Source organism: Bidens hawaiensis, unplaced genomic scaffold (genome assembly GCF_021521415.1).
Source record: "Bidens hawaiensis isolate Kalapana, Puna unplaced genomic scaffold, B.hawaiensis_p1.1 tig00035076_1, whole genome shotgun sequence".
NCBI lineage: Eukaryota > Viridiplantae > Streptophyta > Magnoliopsida > Asterales > Asteraceae > Bidens > Bidens hawaiensis.
The window spans coordinates 102,222-121,835 of record NW_027496102.1 but is presented as its reverse complement, the minus strand read 5'-3'; the positions used below and the strand labels follow the sequence as shown (position 1 = coordinate 121,835).

At 37.0% G+C, this 19,614-nt stretch overlaps 2 protein-coding genes across 2 annotated transcripts; both read left to right on the top strand.

Annotated features, from left to right (window-relative positions):
* Positions 1-13,349: 13,349 nt before the first annotated feature.
* Positions 13,350-13,871, top strand: LOC143586979 (uncharacterized). The gene has a single exon (XM_077068394.1). The coding sequence runs from the start codon at positions 13,350-13,352 to the stop codon at positions 13,869-13,871; it is 522 nt and encodes a 173-aa protein (XP_076924509.1).
* A 365-nt stretch (positions 13,872-14,236) lies between these two features.
* Positions 14,237-19,020, top strand: LOC143586980 (RGG repeats nuclear RNA binding protein A-like). The gene is made up of 7 exons (XM_077068396.1): positions 14,237-14,505; positions 15,829-16,144; positions 16,230-16,295; positions 16,379-16,514; positions 17,787-17,945; positions 18,025-18,081; positions 18,603-19,020. Exons 1-7 carry the CDS (start codon positions 14,340-14,342, stop codon positions 18,786-18,788), a joined length of 1,086 nt encoding a protein of 361 aa, XP_076924511.1. The 5' UTR covers positions 14,237-14,339; the 3' UTR covers positions 18,789-19,020.
* The last annotated feature ends 594 nt before the right edge of the window (positions 19,021-19,614 follow it).

Genomic DNA, 19,614 nt, shown 5'->3' with positions numbered 1-19,614 from the left:
TGGCAATGCTAGTTTGCACACGCAATTTATAAAATCAGTTTTTTTTCATTTATAATTATACTATAAAAAGTTTTATTGATTTTTTAACGGTTATCTGGATCATTGACGTGTTATTGGCCAACCTAGATCTGTAAACAAATCAAATGTTCAATGAATTGGTCGTCAACCATTCATCAAGAAGTTCGTTTATCTAATAAATGAACGGACATAAACAAAATTGTGTTCCCTTAATTAAACGAGTGAATAAGAACACATGCTTCGTTCGTTCATTTATGTACGTGAACATTCGCTAGGATCATTCATTTATGCTTGTTTATGTCCGTTTATTTATGTTTGTTTTCATTTTAATAAAAAATAATTAATTATTATAAGGGTGAGTCATCTACTAAGTGGCGGATTTAGACATAAATCTTAGGGGAACGTTCAATTGTTTTACCATATTTCATACAATGTAGACGAAACAAAAATAGAAACACGATACATGGGGTGCAAATTTCTCCTATTCTGTTTTTGAAAGATTGAATCGAGCCATTACACCATGTTCTTTTACTTTATTAAACGCTTCTCTTTCGACTACACAAATTAAATCATTTTTCAAATACTCATCACCAATTCGCTTACGCAAACCCGTATTGATAAGCTTCATTTTATAAAAATATATTTCAACGGTAGCGACTGCAATCGGTAAAACTAACGCTAGTTTCAATGTTTAATAAACCAAAGGAAAAGTGGTTTGGGCTATAAACTTTGATGTTTCTTGTTCAAATAAAAGAAAAAAAGGCAACGGCTTCTATTTGCTTTGGGCTATAAACTTTGTTTGGGCTGTATTTTTTTTGAACTTTTAAAAAATGATCTTGAGTCGGTTAATGTTTGAGTATGTTTATGGTTAATGTTTCTCATTTAAACAATAGAAAAAAATATTAGTTTTTTTTATTTGCTTTGGGCTATATATTTGCTTTGGATTTATTGAATATAAACTTTTAAATTGGTTGGATTTTAAATAAATAGGGGCAACATAATATTTTTTAGGGGTAGCGAAATACGAAAACCGACACAAAAAGAAATAAATTACACTGCCGACGAAAAATTAAGGGGTAGCGAATGCTACCCTTAATTAAGAGCTATATCCGCCACTGCATCTACTTAATGGTTTTATATTTGTTCGTCTGTGTTCATTTAATTAAGTTTATTTGTGTTCATTCACGTTTGTTCATATATGTTCCTTTATTCGTTTAGTTTTGTTCGGTTACGTTCATTTATGTATGTGAACTATTCGTTTAGATTTTAAAAGAACGAACATAGACAAACACGAACATGCTCTTTTTTTAACGAACAAACACGAACAAAAATATTTTTTCGATTAAGTGTTCATGTTCGTTTATAGTTAAAAGAACGAACACGAATATGCACTTTGTTTGTATTTGTTTACAGGCCTAAGCCCACCCGATCATCTCCATTTACCATGTATGGAATCGTGAAGTGCTATGTTCACAACCCCCAAAATGAAAGCTCGTACATCAGTCTCAACTTGAAGACCACCCTCAGGAGGAAAGACATCGTATGTATTAAAACCCCTCAACCTAACCCAAACACTTATATTATTTTTCATCACATTTGATGTTGAACCTGGAGCACCCTTAAAATAATAATTAAATTCAAAATTCTATACAACAAAGTGATATGGACCTTCCAGAATACATCTAGAGCATGGTTAGACATGCCGGTGCGCTTGTCTACACCGGGGCCTTGGAGACAGATTGCTCGTATAAATAGTGAATTAGAGGGTTTGGGTGCGAACTTATGTAAAGCTTTCAAAAGTGTTGGAATCGATCTGCCCAAGACATATTAGAGTTGATGTGGCTAGTACGTTATGATCCAAGTCGGGTCATACCCAATAACAAGCTAGACAAACACTCACGATATTTATTTTAAGATATGATCTTACAAATAAATATTAACACTTACGATATTTAGAAAATGGGTTTCTAAATATTTGCACTTAAGTAGTAAATAAATTATATGGTTAATTTATATTTTAAGAGAGAGCATTTTATAATGTTATTTAAGTTGGTTAAATAACATGATGCATGCTACTTACATTATGTTATGTTACATTTTATAATATGTAACAATTATAAGATAAGTATCATAATATAAAACATTTTGTATTTGACTTTTGAAATGTTTGGATGGGAGCAAAAGTGGGCCGCCCATTTTCCCTCCTCTCTCTCTCTCTCTCTCTCTCTCTCTCACTCTCATCACTTAAATGTTTTATATTCTCCAAGAACATGCATGCTTGTTGGTTGGTTCATTTTGGTGGTGCATTGGCTGCATTCTATCATTCTCTCTCGCACACACAAGAAAGCAAAAAAAAAACCTCTCTCTTCTCTCTCTCATTTTTCAGCCAAGTTTAAGGAGGAACAAGAAGGATTTTCAAGTGTAAAAATCCTAGCAAATCAAGGGTGTGTTTGTTGGTGGCTTGTGGGTATACAAGCTTGAGGTTCTTCTACTTTGAATACTAGCCATTCAAGATCATTCTCTTCTTCAAGTTTCATCTTGAAAGGTAGTATGCTAAAACACCCTATGGTTGTTTTGATAGCATGTAGTTTCGTATACAGATCCGGGGATTGGGTTTATACATATAAAATCGATTTTATATTAATCAAATTAACAAGATTTAACACTTTTATCCGCTGCGTTTTTCATATAAATGAGTTTATATGACTTTGATAATCTTGTTAAAATCCTACAATGGCATCAAGAGCCACTAATACGGAAAATGCTTCAATAGATATAAAAAATTTCGGGATTTAAGGTGTGGTTCACCATATGGCTGAAAGTTTTTGAGCTTTTGGTTACCCCTCGGTTTTTCAAGATTATTCTTTACATGCATGTGGTAATCTTGAAGAATTAAGTCATTTGGATGATTGGATATTTTGTTTGGACAAAACCCAAAACCCAAAGTTTTATGAGTAAAAGGGGAACCATTTTGGTCTTCTAAGACCTTGCATATTTGGATGTGCACTTGGATGTGCATAGCCTAGCCATGACCTTGTGTTTGGATGTGTATTTGTGTCGTGCTTTATTCGGTTATTCAGTTTGGTTGTAATATTCTTTTATTTGGGTTTGTAATTTATTTATTCGTTTCATATTGGTTTGTAATAATAAGTAGATTAGTTGTATTTCTTTTACTAGAGAAAAATGTGTTAGGATATATTTTTTGTAAAAGAAGATGCAACAAAGTTACGGTTTTGGTTTTGGGCCTTAATGGACCTCATAGTCCAAGATGGGATTTTAGCCCAAAGGCCAAACCCAAACATGAAGGCCCAAGAAAGCTAGGAGCTGAAGTTGGAGCCCAAAAGGAAAGCCCAAATAAAGTGGAAAGGTCACAACACATGGTGGACACTTGAGGCATTTGGATGCGGGGTCAAGTGGGAGTTCATCGACACATGCCTTGTGTCATTCCCGTCCCTTAGGAGAGACCATATTTGGCACACTTGTTTCGATCAACAAGTGTTGTCAATTTAGGTGGCTATGGTTATGAACTTGTGGCTGTTTTATTTATGCTTGCTTGGTTAATTTATATTTTGTTTTATCATATTTGGATATGGATAGTTAACAACTTAATATCAACAACTTGCATAAAATTGGTTCCTTAGAAATCATTAGGTAATAAAATTTGTTTTATTAATGGTTAATTATTTCACAATAAAATGAGTTTTATTAAAAGGAACTTTTAAAATTGGTTTTCAAACAAAGTACCATACATTTGAATGCATGCAAATGCAAGGTACATAAATAGCTTTCCAATCTGGAATATAGAAAAGTTAAATCCCTTTTAAAAAAAGTTTAACACCATCCTTTTATACAACACTCAAATCACTGGGGAACTCGATGTGGGATAAAGGTCACCTAACCACATTGGAGGAAACTTGTGAGTTTGAGGTGGGTTTGCCATATTTGTGGGATAAAGGTCACATAACCACTTGTATGTGAAAATTCACACGTGTGTGTAGTAGGACGAATTGATTTGGAAACCATGTGAATATAGTCACCAAAACATGGCGTACAAAGGTGTTGATGGGATTAAACATGCTAACTAAACATAAGATGTTTAACCGATCCCATAAAAACTAGAAGTTGCAAAGGGTTACAATCGTCAAATGTTGACTACCTTGTTAATTCAATAGTATGATAAAGGTCACCTAACTACTATGTGGATGTAACGTTGGGTTCTAGATTTTAATCATTAATTTTCTTGGAGACATTAAGGGTATTAACGATTTAAATAAGTTAATGATATCGAAAATACTAAAATTGAGCTTTGTTAAAATATGTAGATGGCCGCAATCAACAATCCACCTAACGCAATTATCCCATCCGTGCATAACCTATCACTAAGAGCTATACTCGAAAAGGATCGTCTTAACTACAACAATTTTATGGATTGGTATCGAAACTTGAGAATCGTTCTCAAGCAAGAAAATAAATCCTATATATTGGACGATCTTATTCCCGACGAACCAAACATTGACGATATATATGCCTATAAAGATTGGTTGAAATACACCGAGAATTCGGTGCAAGTTTCTTGTCTCATGTTGGGAACTATGATTCCCGAAATTCAAAAGGATTTTGAAAATCATAGGGAATATGACATGAGTGTTAGCCGATAATATTCAAACAATATTATGGCTTGATTTAGTAAATATTGTATTAGTTTTAGATGATTGGTATTTCTGTAAATAGCTCCTTATTTACCTCCTTGTACAGCTATTTATAGTCTTGGTATTCACCTTTCATAATCAAGGAATATCACATCTTTACATGGTATCATTCCTCTGCTAAGGATTTCGATCCTAGCAGCCATGCCCCTTCACTTTTCAATAACACATCATCCTCTTCATCCACCACCATGGGTGACAAACCTGACCCCCCAAAACCACAGACTCTCCACCCGGCTTACACCGTCACAAACATCAAAAACATGATTCCTCCTCTTGATGGTACCGATGTCACATACCCCACGTGGGTAAAACTATTCAAGCTCCACGCCGTCGGGTACGATGTGCTTAATCACATCGACGGTTCGCCGACACCCGACAAAACCTCCACCGACTACCCTTCATGGAAGAAGATTGATGCGGTTGTTCTGCAGTGGATTTACGGGACCCTAAACAGGGAGTTTCTCGTAAGGGTCCTTGAAGATGAGTCCACGGAATTTGAGGCCCGGGAAAGGGTCAAAAACTTATTCTTAAACAACAAAGGACCCCGAGCCGCGTCTCTCCAACACGAACTCACGAACATAACACTCGCATCCATGCCGAGTCTTGAAGCTTACTGCCAACGTATTCGCGAGCTCGCGGATCAACTTACTGCTGTCGACTGCCCAGTCAACAATACCCAGCGAATCTTGCACCTCATTAACGGCTTACCCCGTGAGTATGATACGACCGCCTCCATCCTCAATCAGACCCTTCCACCATGGGAAGAGGCTGTTGAACGCCTCAAATCTGATGCACGGCGTATTGCGGCGCGTGATAAACTCACCCATACCCCACCGGTTACCGCCACCGACACCCCGGTCATTGCTGCTGCCATGTCTAATAATTCCAGCCGAGAAAACCCCACCAACAACCACTCTGCCCAACCCAATAACCGCAACCGTTCCAATCGGAACACAAACCGACCTATCAGAAATGCACAACACAACAGCCGGTCCCAAGCCCAGTCTCAATACCGTAACAATATGGCCCAGCAACCTTACTACCCTCCCTATTGGGCTCCTCAGTTTTGGACACCACCACCCTGCCCTTACCCTACCTACAGTTGGGCCACTCAATGGCAGCCCAGGCCCAGCTTCACACCTGGCAGAAATACGGGACAACAGTCGGCACAGGCACATTTAGCCGAAGTGGACCCACTTCAGCCGACTCAGTTGGCTAGCGCGGTTGAAGCTCTCTCCCTTGACCATGGTAATGATCAATGGAATTTTGATACTGGTGCTTCATACCATATCACTTTTAATAAACATACACTCGATAATTTTTCCACGTCTGCTCCAATAGCGTCAATAATCGTTGGTAATGGTAATCGAGTTCCAGTTTTGGGTTCGGGTTCCTCCACTTTAAAAACCTCCCCCAAACCCCTACACTTAAAATCGGTTCTTTTTAATCCAAACATTGTCAAAAATTTAATTTCTGTTCATTGTTTCAACATTGATAATTATACTTCTATTGAGTTTGACCCGTTTGGATTTTCTATGAAGGATTTCAAGGATGGCACGATCCTGAGTCGCCACAACAGTTCAAGTGATCTCTATCTGCTCACCCCTCCTGCTTCCGCTTATGCTTGTCTTGTCTCCTCCGTAGACTCTCCTCATTGGCACCATCGGCTTGGACACCCGGGTCAACCAGTCATTTTATTTCTTGCAATAAAATAAAATTTCCTTTATTTTGTCATTCCTGTCAGTTATCTAAACACAAGAAATTACCATTTTCTGATTCTGTATCCCGTACTTTAATGCCTTTTGCTATGTTACACTGTGATTTGTGGACATCCCCCATTATTAGTCATGCAGGATACAAGTATTATATGGTCATTACAGATGACTTCACCCAGTACACTTGGGTTTATCCCTTTTAAAATTTAAATCAGAAACATTCTCTAAATTCACCCAGTTCCATCAATTTGTTACCACACAATTTCGCTTGCCAATTCAAATGTTTCAATGCGACATGGGGGCAAGTTTGATAACACAAACTTTAAAAATTATGCCACCAAAAATGGCATTCAATTTCGTTTTTCGTGCCCTACATGTCACAACAAAATGGCAAAGCCGAATGTATGATTCGTCGCTTAAACGATATCATGTTCACCCTCCTCACTCATGCCTCTCTCCCTTCCAATTTTTGGGTGGAGGCTCTTCACACGGCTTCCAACCTTCACAACATCCTACCCACCAAACTTCATAATAACACCGCTCCCCTATCTCTTCTTTATCTCCGCCAACCGTCATACGAACACCTTCGCGTATTTGGTTGTTTATGTTACCCAAACACCTCATCCACTCAGCCACATAAACTCGCCCATCGGTCCGTCGCCTGTGTATTCCTTGGATACCCATCGAACTATCGTGGATATAGATGCCTTGACGTGTCCACCGGTAAAACATTTTTTTCACGAGACGTCACCTTTGCAGAGGATGTCTTTCCCTTTGCTAATCCATCCAAACCTGGACCCTCTCACACCTTCCTCGATCCATCTCCTCTATTTACCAACCCACATTCTTTCACAAGCTCAACTACCCCTAACCCAATTCCTCCCAATCCAACTACTGCTAATTTAAATCACCTTCCACCAGACCCACCACAATCACCCCAACCACCACCTACGCCCGAACCACCACAGCCACCCAGTCCACAACCAATTCCCGAGCCACCACAATCGCCTCAACCCCCACCCATACCTGCTCCGTCTCATCCTATGCAAACCCGATCTCAATCGGGCATCTTTAAACCCCGCACTCATTTTTCCCTTTATACCAGATCGTCTCCGTCCATCTCTCCGCTTCCTAAATCTCACATTTCTGCTCTCGCCGACCCAAACTGGAAACGCGTCATGATTAATGAGTATGAAGCTCTATTGGAAAATCACACGTGGGATCTTGTACCGAGGCTCGCAAATGCACATGTAATTCGTTGTATGTGGCTATTCAAGCATAAGTTTAATGCTGATGGATCTCTTGAACGACACAAAGCCAGACTCGTGGTAAACGGTAAGAGTCAGACCGTTGGCATTGATTATGACGAAACATTTAGCCCAGTGGTTAAACCCACCACCATTCAGACTGTCCTCAGCTTAGCCGTCTCAAAAGGTTGGTCCATAAATCAGCTCGATGTTAAAAATGTTTTCTTACATGGCCACTTGAAGGAAACGGTGTACATGTTCCAACTGCCCGGGTTTACTTCTACTTCTCACCCGAAATTTGTATGTAAACTTAACAAGTCGCTTTATGGTCTTAAACAAGCCCCCCCCCCCCCCCCCCGCTTGGTACCAACGGTTTGCAGGTTACCTTCTCAAGTGTGGTTTCAAGAGTAGTGTGTGTGATACTTCCCTCTTCATATATAAAAAGGATGATCAGATTGCATACAAACTGTTATATGTTGACGATATAATTCTCACTGCATCCAGCAACACCCTATTACAACAGGTTATCGCATCATTAACTGCGGAATTTAAGATGACAGATTTGGGTTCTCTCCACCATTTCCTTGGTATTTCCGTTCAGCAACAATCTGGTGGTTTGTTTATGTCTCAGTCCACATATGCTGTAGATATCTTATCCCGGGCAAACATGTCTAACTGTAAACCAGCTAGCACTCCAGTTGAGGTCGGTTCCAAACTAAGCCCCACTTCTGGCACCGAGTTTTCTGATGGAGCTTTGTATCGGAGTCTGGCCGGGGCACTTCAATATCTTACCATTACTCGCCCTGCCATTTCATATGCTGTCCAGCAGATATGCCTCTTCATGCATGCACCCCGAGAACCGCATTTTCACTTCCTCAAATGCATCCTCCGGTATATTAAAGGCACACTTTCCCAGGGGCTGCAGATCACCCCTTCACGGTCCACTAAATTAGTGGCTTACTCGGATGCGGATTGGGCCGGGTGTCCCAACTCTCGTCGCTCCACATCGGGTTATTGCGTTTATGTGGGTGGAAATTTAGTCTCGTGGTCCTTAAAAGACAACCCACTATTTCCAGATCCAGTGCAGAGGCCGAATACATGGGTGTTGCAAACACAGTGGCTGAGGTCTGTTGGGTCCGTAATCTGCTACTTGAGCTTCATGTACCGGTTACCCAGGCCACACTTGTTTATTGTGATAACATCTCGGGCGTATACCTTGCTGAAAATCCAGTTCAACACCAGCGTACAAAGCATATCGAGCGGGATATTCATTTTGTTCGAGAGAAGGTTCGTCTTGGCAATGTCAAAGTTTTACACGTTCCTGCCGATTATCAGTATGCCGACATATTCACCAAAGGTCTTCCCAAGCATCTATTTCAGCGGTTTCGATCCAGTTTATGTCTCCGGTCTCCTACGGCTCAAACTGTGGGGGCGTGTTAGCCGATAATATTCAATCAATATTATGGCTTGATTTAGTAAATATTGTATTAGTTTTAGATGATTGGTATTTCTGTAAATAGCTCCTTAATTACCTCCTTGTACAGCTATTTATAGTCTTGGTATTCACCTTTCATAATCAAGGAATATCACATCTTTACAATGATCACCCAACTAAAGGAAATGTTCCTTACTCAAGCTAGGATAGAACGCTTCGAAACGGTTCGAGCACTTCATGCATGTCATATGGAAGAAACCCAATCAGTTTCATCTTATGTGCTTAAGATGAAAAGCCACATTAGTCGACTTGAACGACTAAATTGTCCCGTCTCAAAATGGTTAGCCACGAATATGATCCTCAATGGGCCTAACCAAAAGATTTGAGACTTTTTTCATGAACTATAACATGAATGGATGGGACATGAGCATTGGTGAGCTTCACGCAATTCTCAAAACGGCTGAAGTGGGAATGGGTAAAAAGGTTTTACCGGTTCTCATGATCAATGAAGTAGGAAATAGGAAGAGGCATCACTCGGAACCTAAGGCAAATGTTGCAAAAGGTAAAGGACACGTCAAGGGTAAGTTCAAAGGGAAGACTAAAGTGGAACCAACCAAACCAAAGGAGAAGAAGCTAAAGGTTAGCTCGTAGGATCCTTGCTTTGGTTGTGGTGAGACAAGACATTGGATGAGGAATTGTCCAACCTATCTCAAGGAGTTGAAAGTCAAGAGGAATGCGGGGCAAACCTCGTGTACAACTTTCATGATCTATATTGATCTTAATGTTATTTCTTCTAACACATGAGTATTGGATACCGGATGTGGAACTCATATTTGTAATTTGTTGCAGGAGTTCAAAAGAAATAAGCATTTCAAGAAAGGAGATACATGTCTCTTCATGGGCAACGGAGCAAAGGTTGATGTCGAAGCCCAAGGAGGCTATGTTTTGAAGCTTCCAAATGGTTTGGAAGTTGTTTTGAAAAACATTTTCTATGCTCCTAGTTTGACTAGGAATATTATCTCTATTTCTCTTTTATGAAAATATGGTTATGATTTAAAGTTTGTGGACAATGGTATTTGTGTTTTCATGAATGATGTCTTTTATTTTAAAGCAATGCCGTCTAATGGCATTTATGAATTAGTTCATGATTACACATCCTTTGATAACAAGATGTACCAATCAAGCACCAAGAAACCAAAAGTGGATTTGAGTAAGACTTATCTTTGGCATTGTCACCTTGGTAACATAAACAAAGATCACATACATACACTTCAAAAGAATGGTCTTTTGGAATCAAATGAAGATTCATTTGATAAGTGTGAATCTTGTTTACAAGGAAAGATGACCAAGGAACCCTTTAGTGGAACTAATGAAAGGGCAAAAGACTTATTAGGTATCATACATTCGGATGTATGTGGTCCTTTTATGGCAATGAAAATGAGTGGTGAAAAATACTTCATTACCTTTGTCGATGATTATAGTCGTTATGAGTATGTGTACTTGTTTAGACACAGAGATGAAGCCTTTGAAATGTTCAAAGTCTTCCAAAATGAAGTAGAATATCAACTCAATAAAACCATCAAAGTACTTTATTTGGATAGAGGAGGTGAATACCTTAGTAATGCTTTTCAAGATCATCTTAGAAGTTGTGGGATCATCTCACAACTCACTCCACCCGGAACACCACAACATAATGGTGTGTCCGAAAGGAGGAATGGAACTCTATTGGATATGGTTCGATCAATGATGTCTAAAAGAACATTACCTTTATCATTTTGGGGTTTCGCATTGCTTTCGGCAGCCTGTATTCTAAATATGGCACCAACCAAGAAAGTGGACAGACACGTTTTGAAATATGGCATGGAAGGGTTCCATCATTATCATATTTAAAGGTATGGGGTTGTGAGGCTTAAGTTAAGAACAAAACCCAAAAAAAACTTGAAAACCGATCCACTAAGTGTATCTTTGTAGGATATCCCAAAGGCTCTACGGGATACTATTTTTATACACCAACCGAGCAAAAGGTGTTTATTCTTCGAAAGGCCGAGTTTTTGGAAGCTAAGTTCCTTATGGAAGGAACCAGTAGAACGATGGAACTCGAGGAGGATCGAGAACCACAAGCCGATACACGTTTGGTTGATACTAGAAATCAACAAGAGGTTGTTGAGAATGATCAAATGATTGATCAAGCACACAAAACGTTCGCAAATCTGGTAGAATTAGTAATCCACTCGAAAGATATGGATTTCTCATGGATGGATGCTATGCGGTAGATTCGGATGAACCCACCACCTACCATGATGCAATATCACAATCCGATTGTGACAAATGGCTTGAGGCCATGAACGTTGAAATGCAATCCATGCATGACAACCAAGTATGGGATTTGTTTGTACCACCTCTTAACTCCAAACCGGTTGGAAGTAAGTGGGTTTTCAAGAAGAAAACCGATATACATGGAAACTTGGATACTTATAAACCAAGACTTGTAGCAAAAGATTTTACTCAAACTCAAGGGGTTGATTATGATGAGACCTTTTCGCCGGTGGCAATGCTAAAGTCTATTAGGATATTATTTGCCATAGCCTCATATTATGACTATGAGATTTGGCATATGGATGTCAATACCGCTTTTCTAAATGGGTATTGAGGAAGATGACTATATGGTTCAGCCCGAAGGTTTTGTTGATCCACAACATCCTAATAAAGTATGCATGTTAAAGAAATGGATTGAAACAAGCATCTAGAAGTTGGAATCACCGTTTTGATGAAGAGGTTAAGAAATATGGATTCATCAAGAACGCTGATGAGGCTTGTGTGTATAAGAAAGCTAGTGGGAGCCTCATTACTTTCTTAGTATTGTATGTTGATGACATACTATTATTTAGAAATGACATTGCAACCATGGAAGGTGTAAAAGTCTGGCTTGGAAGTTTTTTTTCCATCAAAGATCTTGGTGAAGCCGCCTATATTTTGGGAATAAAGATCTATAGGGATAGATCAAGGCGGTTGATAGGTTTAAACCAAAATGAATACATCGATAAATCTTGAAAAGGTTCAAGATGGAAAACTCTAAGAAAGGTTTGGTACCTATTCAAAGAGGAACGATATTGAGTGCGACTCAATGTCCAAGCTCAAAGGATGAGCAAGAGAAAATGAAAGAAATCACATATGCATCTGCTATAGGATCCATCATGTAAGCAATGATATGCACTAGACCGAATGTGTCATGCGCTTTGAGCATGACAAGTAGATTCCAACAAAATCCGGGAAGTAGCCATTGGATGGCTATTAAGAGTATATGGAAATACCTTAGAAGGACTAAGGATATGTTTCTAATATACGGTTCTTGTGAGGAGGAACTCGTTGTAAAGGGTTACACGGATGCGAGTTTCCAAACTGATCTAAATGATTCTCGATCACAATCGGGATATGTTTTCGTTTTGAATGGTGGGGCAGTCTCTTGGAAAAGCGCAAAACAAGATGTGGTAGAATTGTCCACCACTGAATCGAAATACATCGCCGCCTCATTGAAGCTGCGTTGATAAGGAAATGCATTGCAGACCTAGGGGTAGTCCGTACCATTCAGGACCCTCTAGAGATCTTTTGTAACAACGAGGGTGTGATTGCTCAAATCAAAGAACCCCGTGCACATCAAAAGACGAGGCACATTGAGCAGAGTTTCATCTTGAAATGTAGTATGCTAAAACACCCTATGGTTGTTTTGATAGCATGTAACTTCGTATATGGATCCGGGGCTTGGGTTTATATTTATACATATATATATATAATCGGTTTTATATTAATCTAATTAACAAGATTTAAAATTTTTATCTGCTGCGTTTTTCATATAAAAGGGTTTATATGACTTTGATAATCTTGTTAAAACCCAACAAAAAGTTGTGTCTGGGATGGGGACATGTACTTTGTTTTGGAGTGAATGGTGGAAAGGTGAACTGCCATTTGCTACTCGGTTCCCGCTTTTATTCCAACTTGAGACCAACAAAGAATGCACAATGTCGAGCCGTTTCGTGATGTATGAAGACGAGATCTGTGGAACTTGGAACTGGAAAAGACAGCCATCCTTTCGGGCTGAGATAGAAGAGCTTCAGGAACTTTTGCTGGAATGTCAACAGGTTCGTTTAAGCCCCAGAAACGATCGTTGGTGCTGGATATTAGATTAATCAAATGATTTTCGGTAAAAAGTGTAAAGGAAAAGGTGTTAATGGATACTGGGTTGGTGGCTGTATACAACTTCAAATGGAATAAGTGGGTTCCGTTAAAAGTCGAGGTTCTGGCATGGCGGAAGGAGATGGAAAGAATTCCATCCCTTGTGTCACTAGTGAGACGAAACGCAAACATGCCGTCGATGTTGTGCCCAATTTGCGGTAAGACGGAAGAGTTGTCGGAACATTTGTTCGTATCATGTAACTTCACTCAAGCTACCTGGAAATTGATAGATCAATGGTGCAAGGTACCCTTCTTTTTTTCTTTCAGTTTTCGAGGCTTGTTGGAGATGTTTAAAGTCACAAGGCTTCCAAAGAGAAAAGCTAAGGCGTTTCATGCGGTTTGTTTAACGACAATTTGGTGTCTTTGGAAAGCTAGAAATGATGCGGTGTTTAATGGAAAATTAGCACAATTAAACATTGTGTCGGGAGGAATTAAAGCGTTGGGTTTTTTCTGGGTGCGAAATAGATCGAAATCGGACGCGATTACGTGGGAAAACTGGAGAAGCTTCAATTTGTAATTTTGGTATTATTTTTTGGTTTTTCTGTTGCGTTTCTCTTTGGTTTCTAGTTGTGCTTCATTGTGGTGTTTGTACTGGTGACACTGGATAACGACTTGTCGTTCTGATTGGATGTTTTAATGAAATAATTTCCTCTTGCTTGTTAAAAAAAATCTATATAAAAAAGAATGGGCCAAAGTTTGTTATTATTATTAATACTATCTCTGCCCAATAATAACATGAGCCGAAAGCCCAACCCACATACTACCAAAACCCTGTAGGGTTTTAAAAACCAACATTCACGCCCACTCTCAGTTTTATCAATCAGCCGCTTTGGCTAGGGTTTCACACACACACACACACACACACACACACACCCTCACTCTCTTTGTTGTTAATTCATCGGTTCATGCCTTCTAACAACAATCTCAATCTCTAGTGTTTGTATTCGTTTTATTTCATATTTTCTTTCATTTCTTGTGCTGAAAAATGGCAACAATGAATCCGTTCGATCTGTTGGTCGATGATGATAACGATGACCCTAACCAGCTCATCGCTAAGCTTCCTGCTGCGGCGCCGGCTGCTAAGAAGGCGCCGGCTCCTGCTAAGCCAGCCGCCAAACTTCCGTCCAAGCCGTTTCCGCCTGCTCAAGCTGGTAAATTATTATTGTTATATGTTTTTTATATGCTTTTATGTATTTGTTTGTTGAATCTATATAATTGTTTGGATGGTCAGTGGATATCTGTTTGGTTTGGTTATATTATTATTTTAATTGTTTGGTTTTTGTCATTAAAATCAATTTTTAATATGGTTAATCTAACTGTTTATTTTGGATTTTTGATACCGTACAAGAATTCAGTTAACAATCGAGTTTGTGTTTTTGAAAACTTAAATGAAGAAATGATGTTTGTGAAGAAAACATTATTTTAATATTATTAATGTAACAGTTTAATTGGAATATTAACTGCTGTGTTACAGTTTGAGCTTTATCAAGTTTCTGCTTTTGAAAGCCTAATTGAAGAAATGATTTTTGTCCGGATTTTAATTTTTATTTTAGTTAATGTAATATTTTATTGAATTATTGATTACATAAGCATACTGTTAACATGTTGTAGTTATACAGTGTGAACTTTGTCAAGTTTGTTATTTGGAAAATTCAATTAAAAAACTATTATTGTTGAGAAGACATTTTCTAATTTGGTTTAACAGGTTATTTGTATTATTAATAACATAACAATACAGCTAACAGTTTGTAGTTTTATCACGTTTGTTCCCTTGAAAACTTAAATGAAGAAATGTTTTTTTTATCTAGATAACAATTTTTAATATAGTTAACCTGTCAGTTTATTTGTTTTATTTATAACATAAGAGTACAGTTAACTGTTAGTAGTTTTTCAGTTTTACCTTTATCAAGTTTGTGCTTTCGAAAATTTAAGCGAGGGACTACTTTTACAGGTAACAGTTTGTAGTTTTACAGTGTGGGCATTATCAAATTTGTGTTTTTGAAATGTTAAATGAAGAATTGAATTTTTGATAGATAACAAACTTTTTTATCATGGTTAACCTAGCTGTTTATCTTTATTATTGATAACATTAGAATACAGTTAAAAGTTTGTAGTTTTACAGTTTGAGCTTTTTCAAGTGCGTGTTTTTGAAATTATGAGTTATGATTATGTTAAGATGGCAGTTTGTAATGTGATTAACCTCATGGTTTGTTTAAATTATTGGTAACATAAGTACACTATTAACGGAGTGTAGTTTAACAGGTTAAGGTTTAGTTAACTATAGTAATTTACAGTCATTTGTTCTGATTTAACTGTTTTATTAGTTAAACATAAGCATGTTTAAGCTGTGGTTTAAATTCCATTTTGTTTCTTGTATTTACAGTTTTACTAAACAGTTTGAATACAGAAACTGTGTTTGTATCATATTTTTTGAACAATTTTTGGTTTTATTGAGATTCTGGTTCTATTTGTAGTGCAAGAGGCCAAAAATGATGGCCAGAAAGGCGGTCGGTTTGGTGGTCGCGGGGGACGTGCTGGTCGTGGTGGACGTGGGTTCAATCGTGATTCTGCTGACAATGAGAATTCCTATGGGAACAACAATGGCTTCAATGCAAGTTACAGACAATTAGAAGATGGGGAGGTTGAGAAAGGTTTTGAAAGACGTGGTGGGTATGGTGGGCCACGCAGTGGCTCTCGTGGCGGTCGCCGAGGTGGTTACATTAATGGTGATGCAGCAGATGGTGAACGTTCCAAAAGGGTGCATGAACGTCACAGTGGCACTGGTCGTGGGTGAGCCAATTTTCATCTAACGTTTTTAATAAATGAAACATATTAGTAACTTGTCACATGTTTTAATTATCTATATGGTTTGCAGTAATGAGTTCAAGCGTGATGGCGCTGGACGTGGAAATTGGGGTACAGTTACTGATGAGATTGCAGTGTAAGTTTTTAAAATTTGAAGCATTAAGTTGTGTTTGTATTATTTTATTGTGTTTTAAGTTTGATTTAAAAATTTTGATATAGGGAGCCTGAAGAATCTGTTGTTGAAGTTGAGAAGAATGGGGATGCTGAGAAGCCAGCTGGTCAGGAAGATGGAGTCGATGCTAATAAGGAAAATCATGAGGAGAAGGTAGAAGAAGAGAAAGAGCCTGAGGAAAAGGTGATTCTTTGTTTGCTATTATGTTTTTTTAATTTTTTTTGTGTGTCAACTGTTTTGATGTTTACGGTTCATTCTCTTGCATCTTTTACATGCGAATTTTGTCAAGATGTTTTTGCTGTAAGTTTAGGCATTATTTCATTTGCGACCGTAAATGCTTCTTTTGATGACAATAAAGCTTGACTGAACTTTTTTATTTGAATCATACAATGTTTACATTTTTTAATCTTGCTTAATGCTTACATTGTTTATGCATGCAACACAAATATTATGATGTTTTATTTTGCATTTTAGTTTTGTTTTGAAATTAATGCTCTAAGTTGTTATGCATGAAATAAACATGTTAAGATGTTATAGTTTGCAGTTTAGTTTGGTTTTGAAATGTGTGATGCGTATGTGACTTGTTTTGTTACTAAAATGTTTTTAAAATTATTTTTAGTTGATATTTAAGTTGGTTTCAAACCACTAAAAAATAAGAGATTAAATTATAGTTGATATTTAAGTTGACCTTTGAACACTAAAAAATAACAGATTAAATTAAAAAAATTAAAGAAAAAGATAAAGTATCAAAAATTAACAGATTAATTTTTTTTGTGTGTCAACTGTTTTGATGTTTACGGTTCATTCTCTTGCATCTTTTACATGCGAATTTTGTCAAGATGTTTTTGCTGTAAGTTTAGGCATTATTTCATTTGCGACCGTAAATGCTTCTTTTGATGACAATAAAGCTTGACTGAACTTTTTTATTTGAATTATACAATGTTTACATTTTTTAATCTTGCTTAATGCTTACATTGTTTATGCATGCAACACAAATATTATGATGTTTTATTTTGCATTTTAGTTTTGTTTTGAAATTAATGCTCTAAGTTGTTATGCATGAAATAAACATGTTAAGATGTTATAGTTTGCAGTTTAGTTTGGTTTTGAAATGTGTGATGCGTATGTGACTTGTTTTGTTACTAAAATGTTTTTAAAATTATTTTTAGTTTATATTTAAGTTGGTTTCAAACCACTAAAAAATAAGAGATTAAATTATAGTTGATATTTAAGTTGACCTTTGAACACTAAAAAATAACAGATTAAATTAAAAAAATTAAAGAAAAAGATAAAGTATCAAGAAGTTTATAGTATCTCGGCATCACAGTGCATAATGCATCGTGCTCAAATTTTAAAAATCAAGCTTTTTGTTATTCTTCTGTAAATTGTCGGATTTTTAATTAAAAAAGGTTTTATATGTTTTTAGCGAGCTATTAAGATATGTTATTTTGGCAGGAAATGACACTGGAGGAGTACGAGAAGGTTCTAGAAGAAAAAAGGAAAGCATTGCTGGCGCTCAAGTCTGAGGAAAGAAAGGTTGATCTAGATAAAGATTTTGCTAAAATGCAGCTGCTTTCAAACAAAAAAAGTGAAGAGGACATTTTTGTCAAACTGGTATAAACTCTTCATATCACTTAATTTTGTTATTCATAGAAAAAATTCATATATGCAGTTTTTTGTCTATTGCTTACAGGGATCTGAGAAGGATAAGCGCAAAGAGGCTGCAGACAAAGAAGAGAAAGCTAAAAAGGCAAGTTTTTTTAAACATTGCTAAAACGCTATATCTTGCATTAAGTAAATTTACTAGTTTGGTTTCTTGGGTTTGGCATATTCTTTATTATACCAAAAAGGAATCTTTTAACTATTTTGATTTTAAGGTTTGCCTTTATACTGCTTTTATGAATTATGATGAAGGATAATATAGTTATTTTACTAACTGATCATCATCACTTTAGCTTTAAATTTTGATAATTTTTTCTGAACATAGTGATTTATTTAACAGTTACAAACATCTTATTAAATTATATTAAGAACATGGGTATCTTATTTTATTATTATTTAAAGTCCAATACACCAACGTTCCTTTTAACTTACATGTGAAATGATAGAAATCCTCGTCACAGATAAATCTAACAGGTTTAGGGTTATAAAATGCAAATTTCAGCAACCAAATTGGTTGAAAAGATTTTCTATTGAGAAAAAAGGGCTAATCATGCTTTTTTAGCACATGAGTTTTTTGTTTAAACATGTTTGTCATAATTGTACACACAGTCACTCAGCATTAATGAGTTTCTGAAGCCTGCGGAAGGAGAAAGGTACTACAGTTCAAGTGGACGTGGCAGCCGGGGTCGTGGACGTGGGCCTCGTGGAGGATACATTGGTGGACACCGATTGAATGATGTTGCTGCACCTGCTATTGGTGATGTTGGTCAGTTTCCTTCGTTGGGTGTTAAGTGAGTTATATTTATTATATATCTTGCTTTGGGTTGTCAGTGGGTTACTTTTTTATTTAATTTCAAGGCTTTATAAACTTAAATGGAGTTATGTTTTGAGGTGTGTAAATTGTCTAGTATGGCCTTGGGTTGCTTTGTTCTGAATGTCCAAGTTGTAGGTCATTTTGAGGATATTATCATTTTTAGCGCCTTGAATTATTTGAGTTGCTACTCAATTATCAGTTTTGAATTTAGAATTTGTTTTGTTTTTGTTTTACATATTTTTTTTGTTATTTACACTCTTAGTTGCAAGTTACATTTGTTCTTGGTTTAAGATCATAGAGCTTCTGTAAGACTTTGGCAGGCTTGGTCTTGAAGCGTGACTATAAAATCATTCATTTTTTAATTCTTTGTCATCTTATCTTTAACATTACATTTCTTTCATTTATGAAGTGCTTTTACATTACAATAAGTTTGTACTTAGTTTCACGCTTTACCTGCAAGTAGCAAGTCTATTGGTAAGGTTTAGACAGGTTGTAGGCAGATTTTAAAACCATCCCAAATGAGAAGAGAGTTTGATTGAAGGGAGGCTCTAACCCTAAAACCTAACTCTGAATGAAATAAAATCTTAAAAACATAACAAACATTATAATAACAAGAGCGAACAATTTTGTATTAGCATATGCTACCCTAAGTATTTGAAAAAGTTTTGTATTAGTAGAAGCCAAACAGAAGTAACTAGGCAAATTTAGTATTAGTGAAGCCACCTAAATAATTAGTAGATGCCAAACAAACGTGTGATAACCCCTTGAGCTAGGTTTTGAACCATAGACTTCAAAAATTCGTAGTCT

Coding starts and splice junctions, on each gene's coding strand:
- LOC143586980 (XM_077068396.1), top strand. CDS start 14,340: ATGGCAACAATGAATCCGTTCGATCTGTTGGTCGATGATGATAACGAT. Junction 16,296..16,378: donor GTTACTGATGAGATTGCAGT/GTAAGTTTTTAA, acceptor ATTTTGATATAG/GGAGCCTGAAGAATCTGTTG. Junction 18,082..18,602: donor AAGAAGAGAAAGCTAAAAAG/GCAAGTTTTTTT, acceptor TTGTACACACAG/TCACTCAGCATTAATGAGTT.
- LOC143586979 (XM_077068394.1), top strand. CDS start 13,350: ATGGATACTGGGTTGGTGGCTGTATACAACTTCAAATGGAATAAGTGG.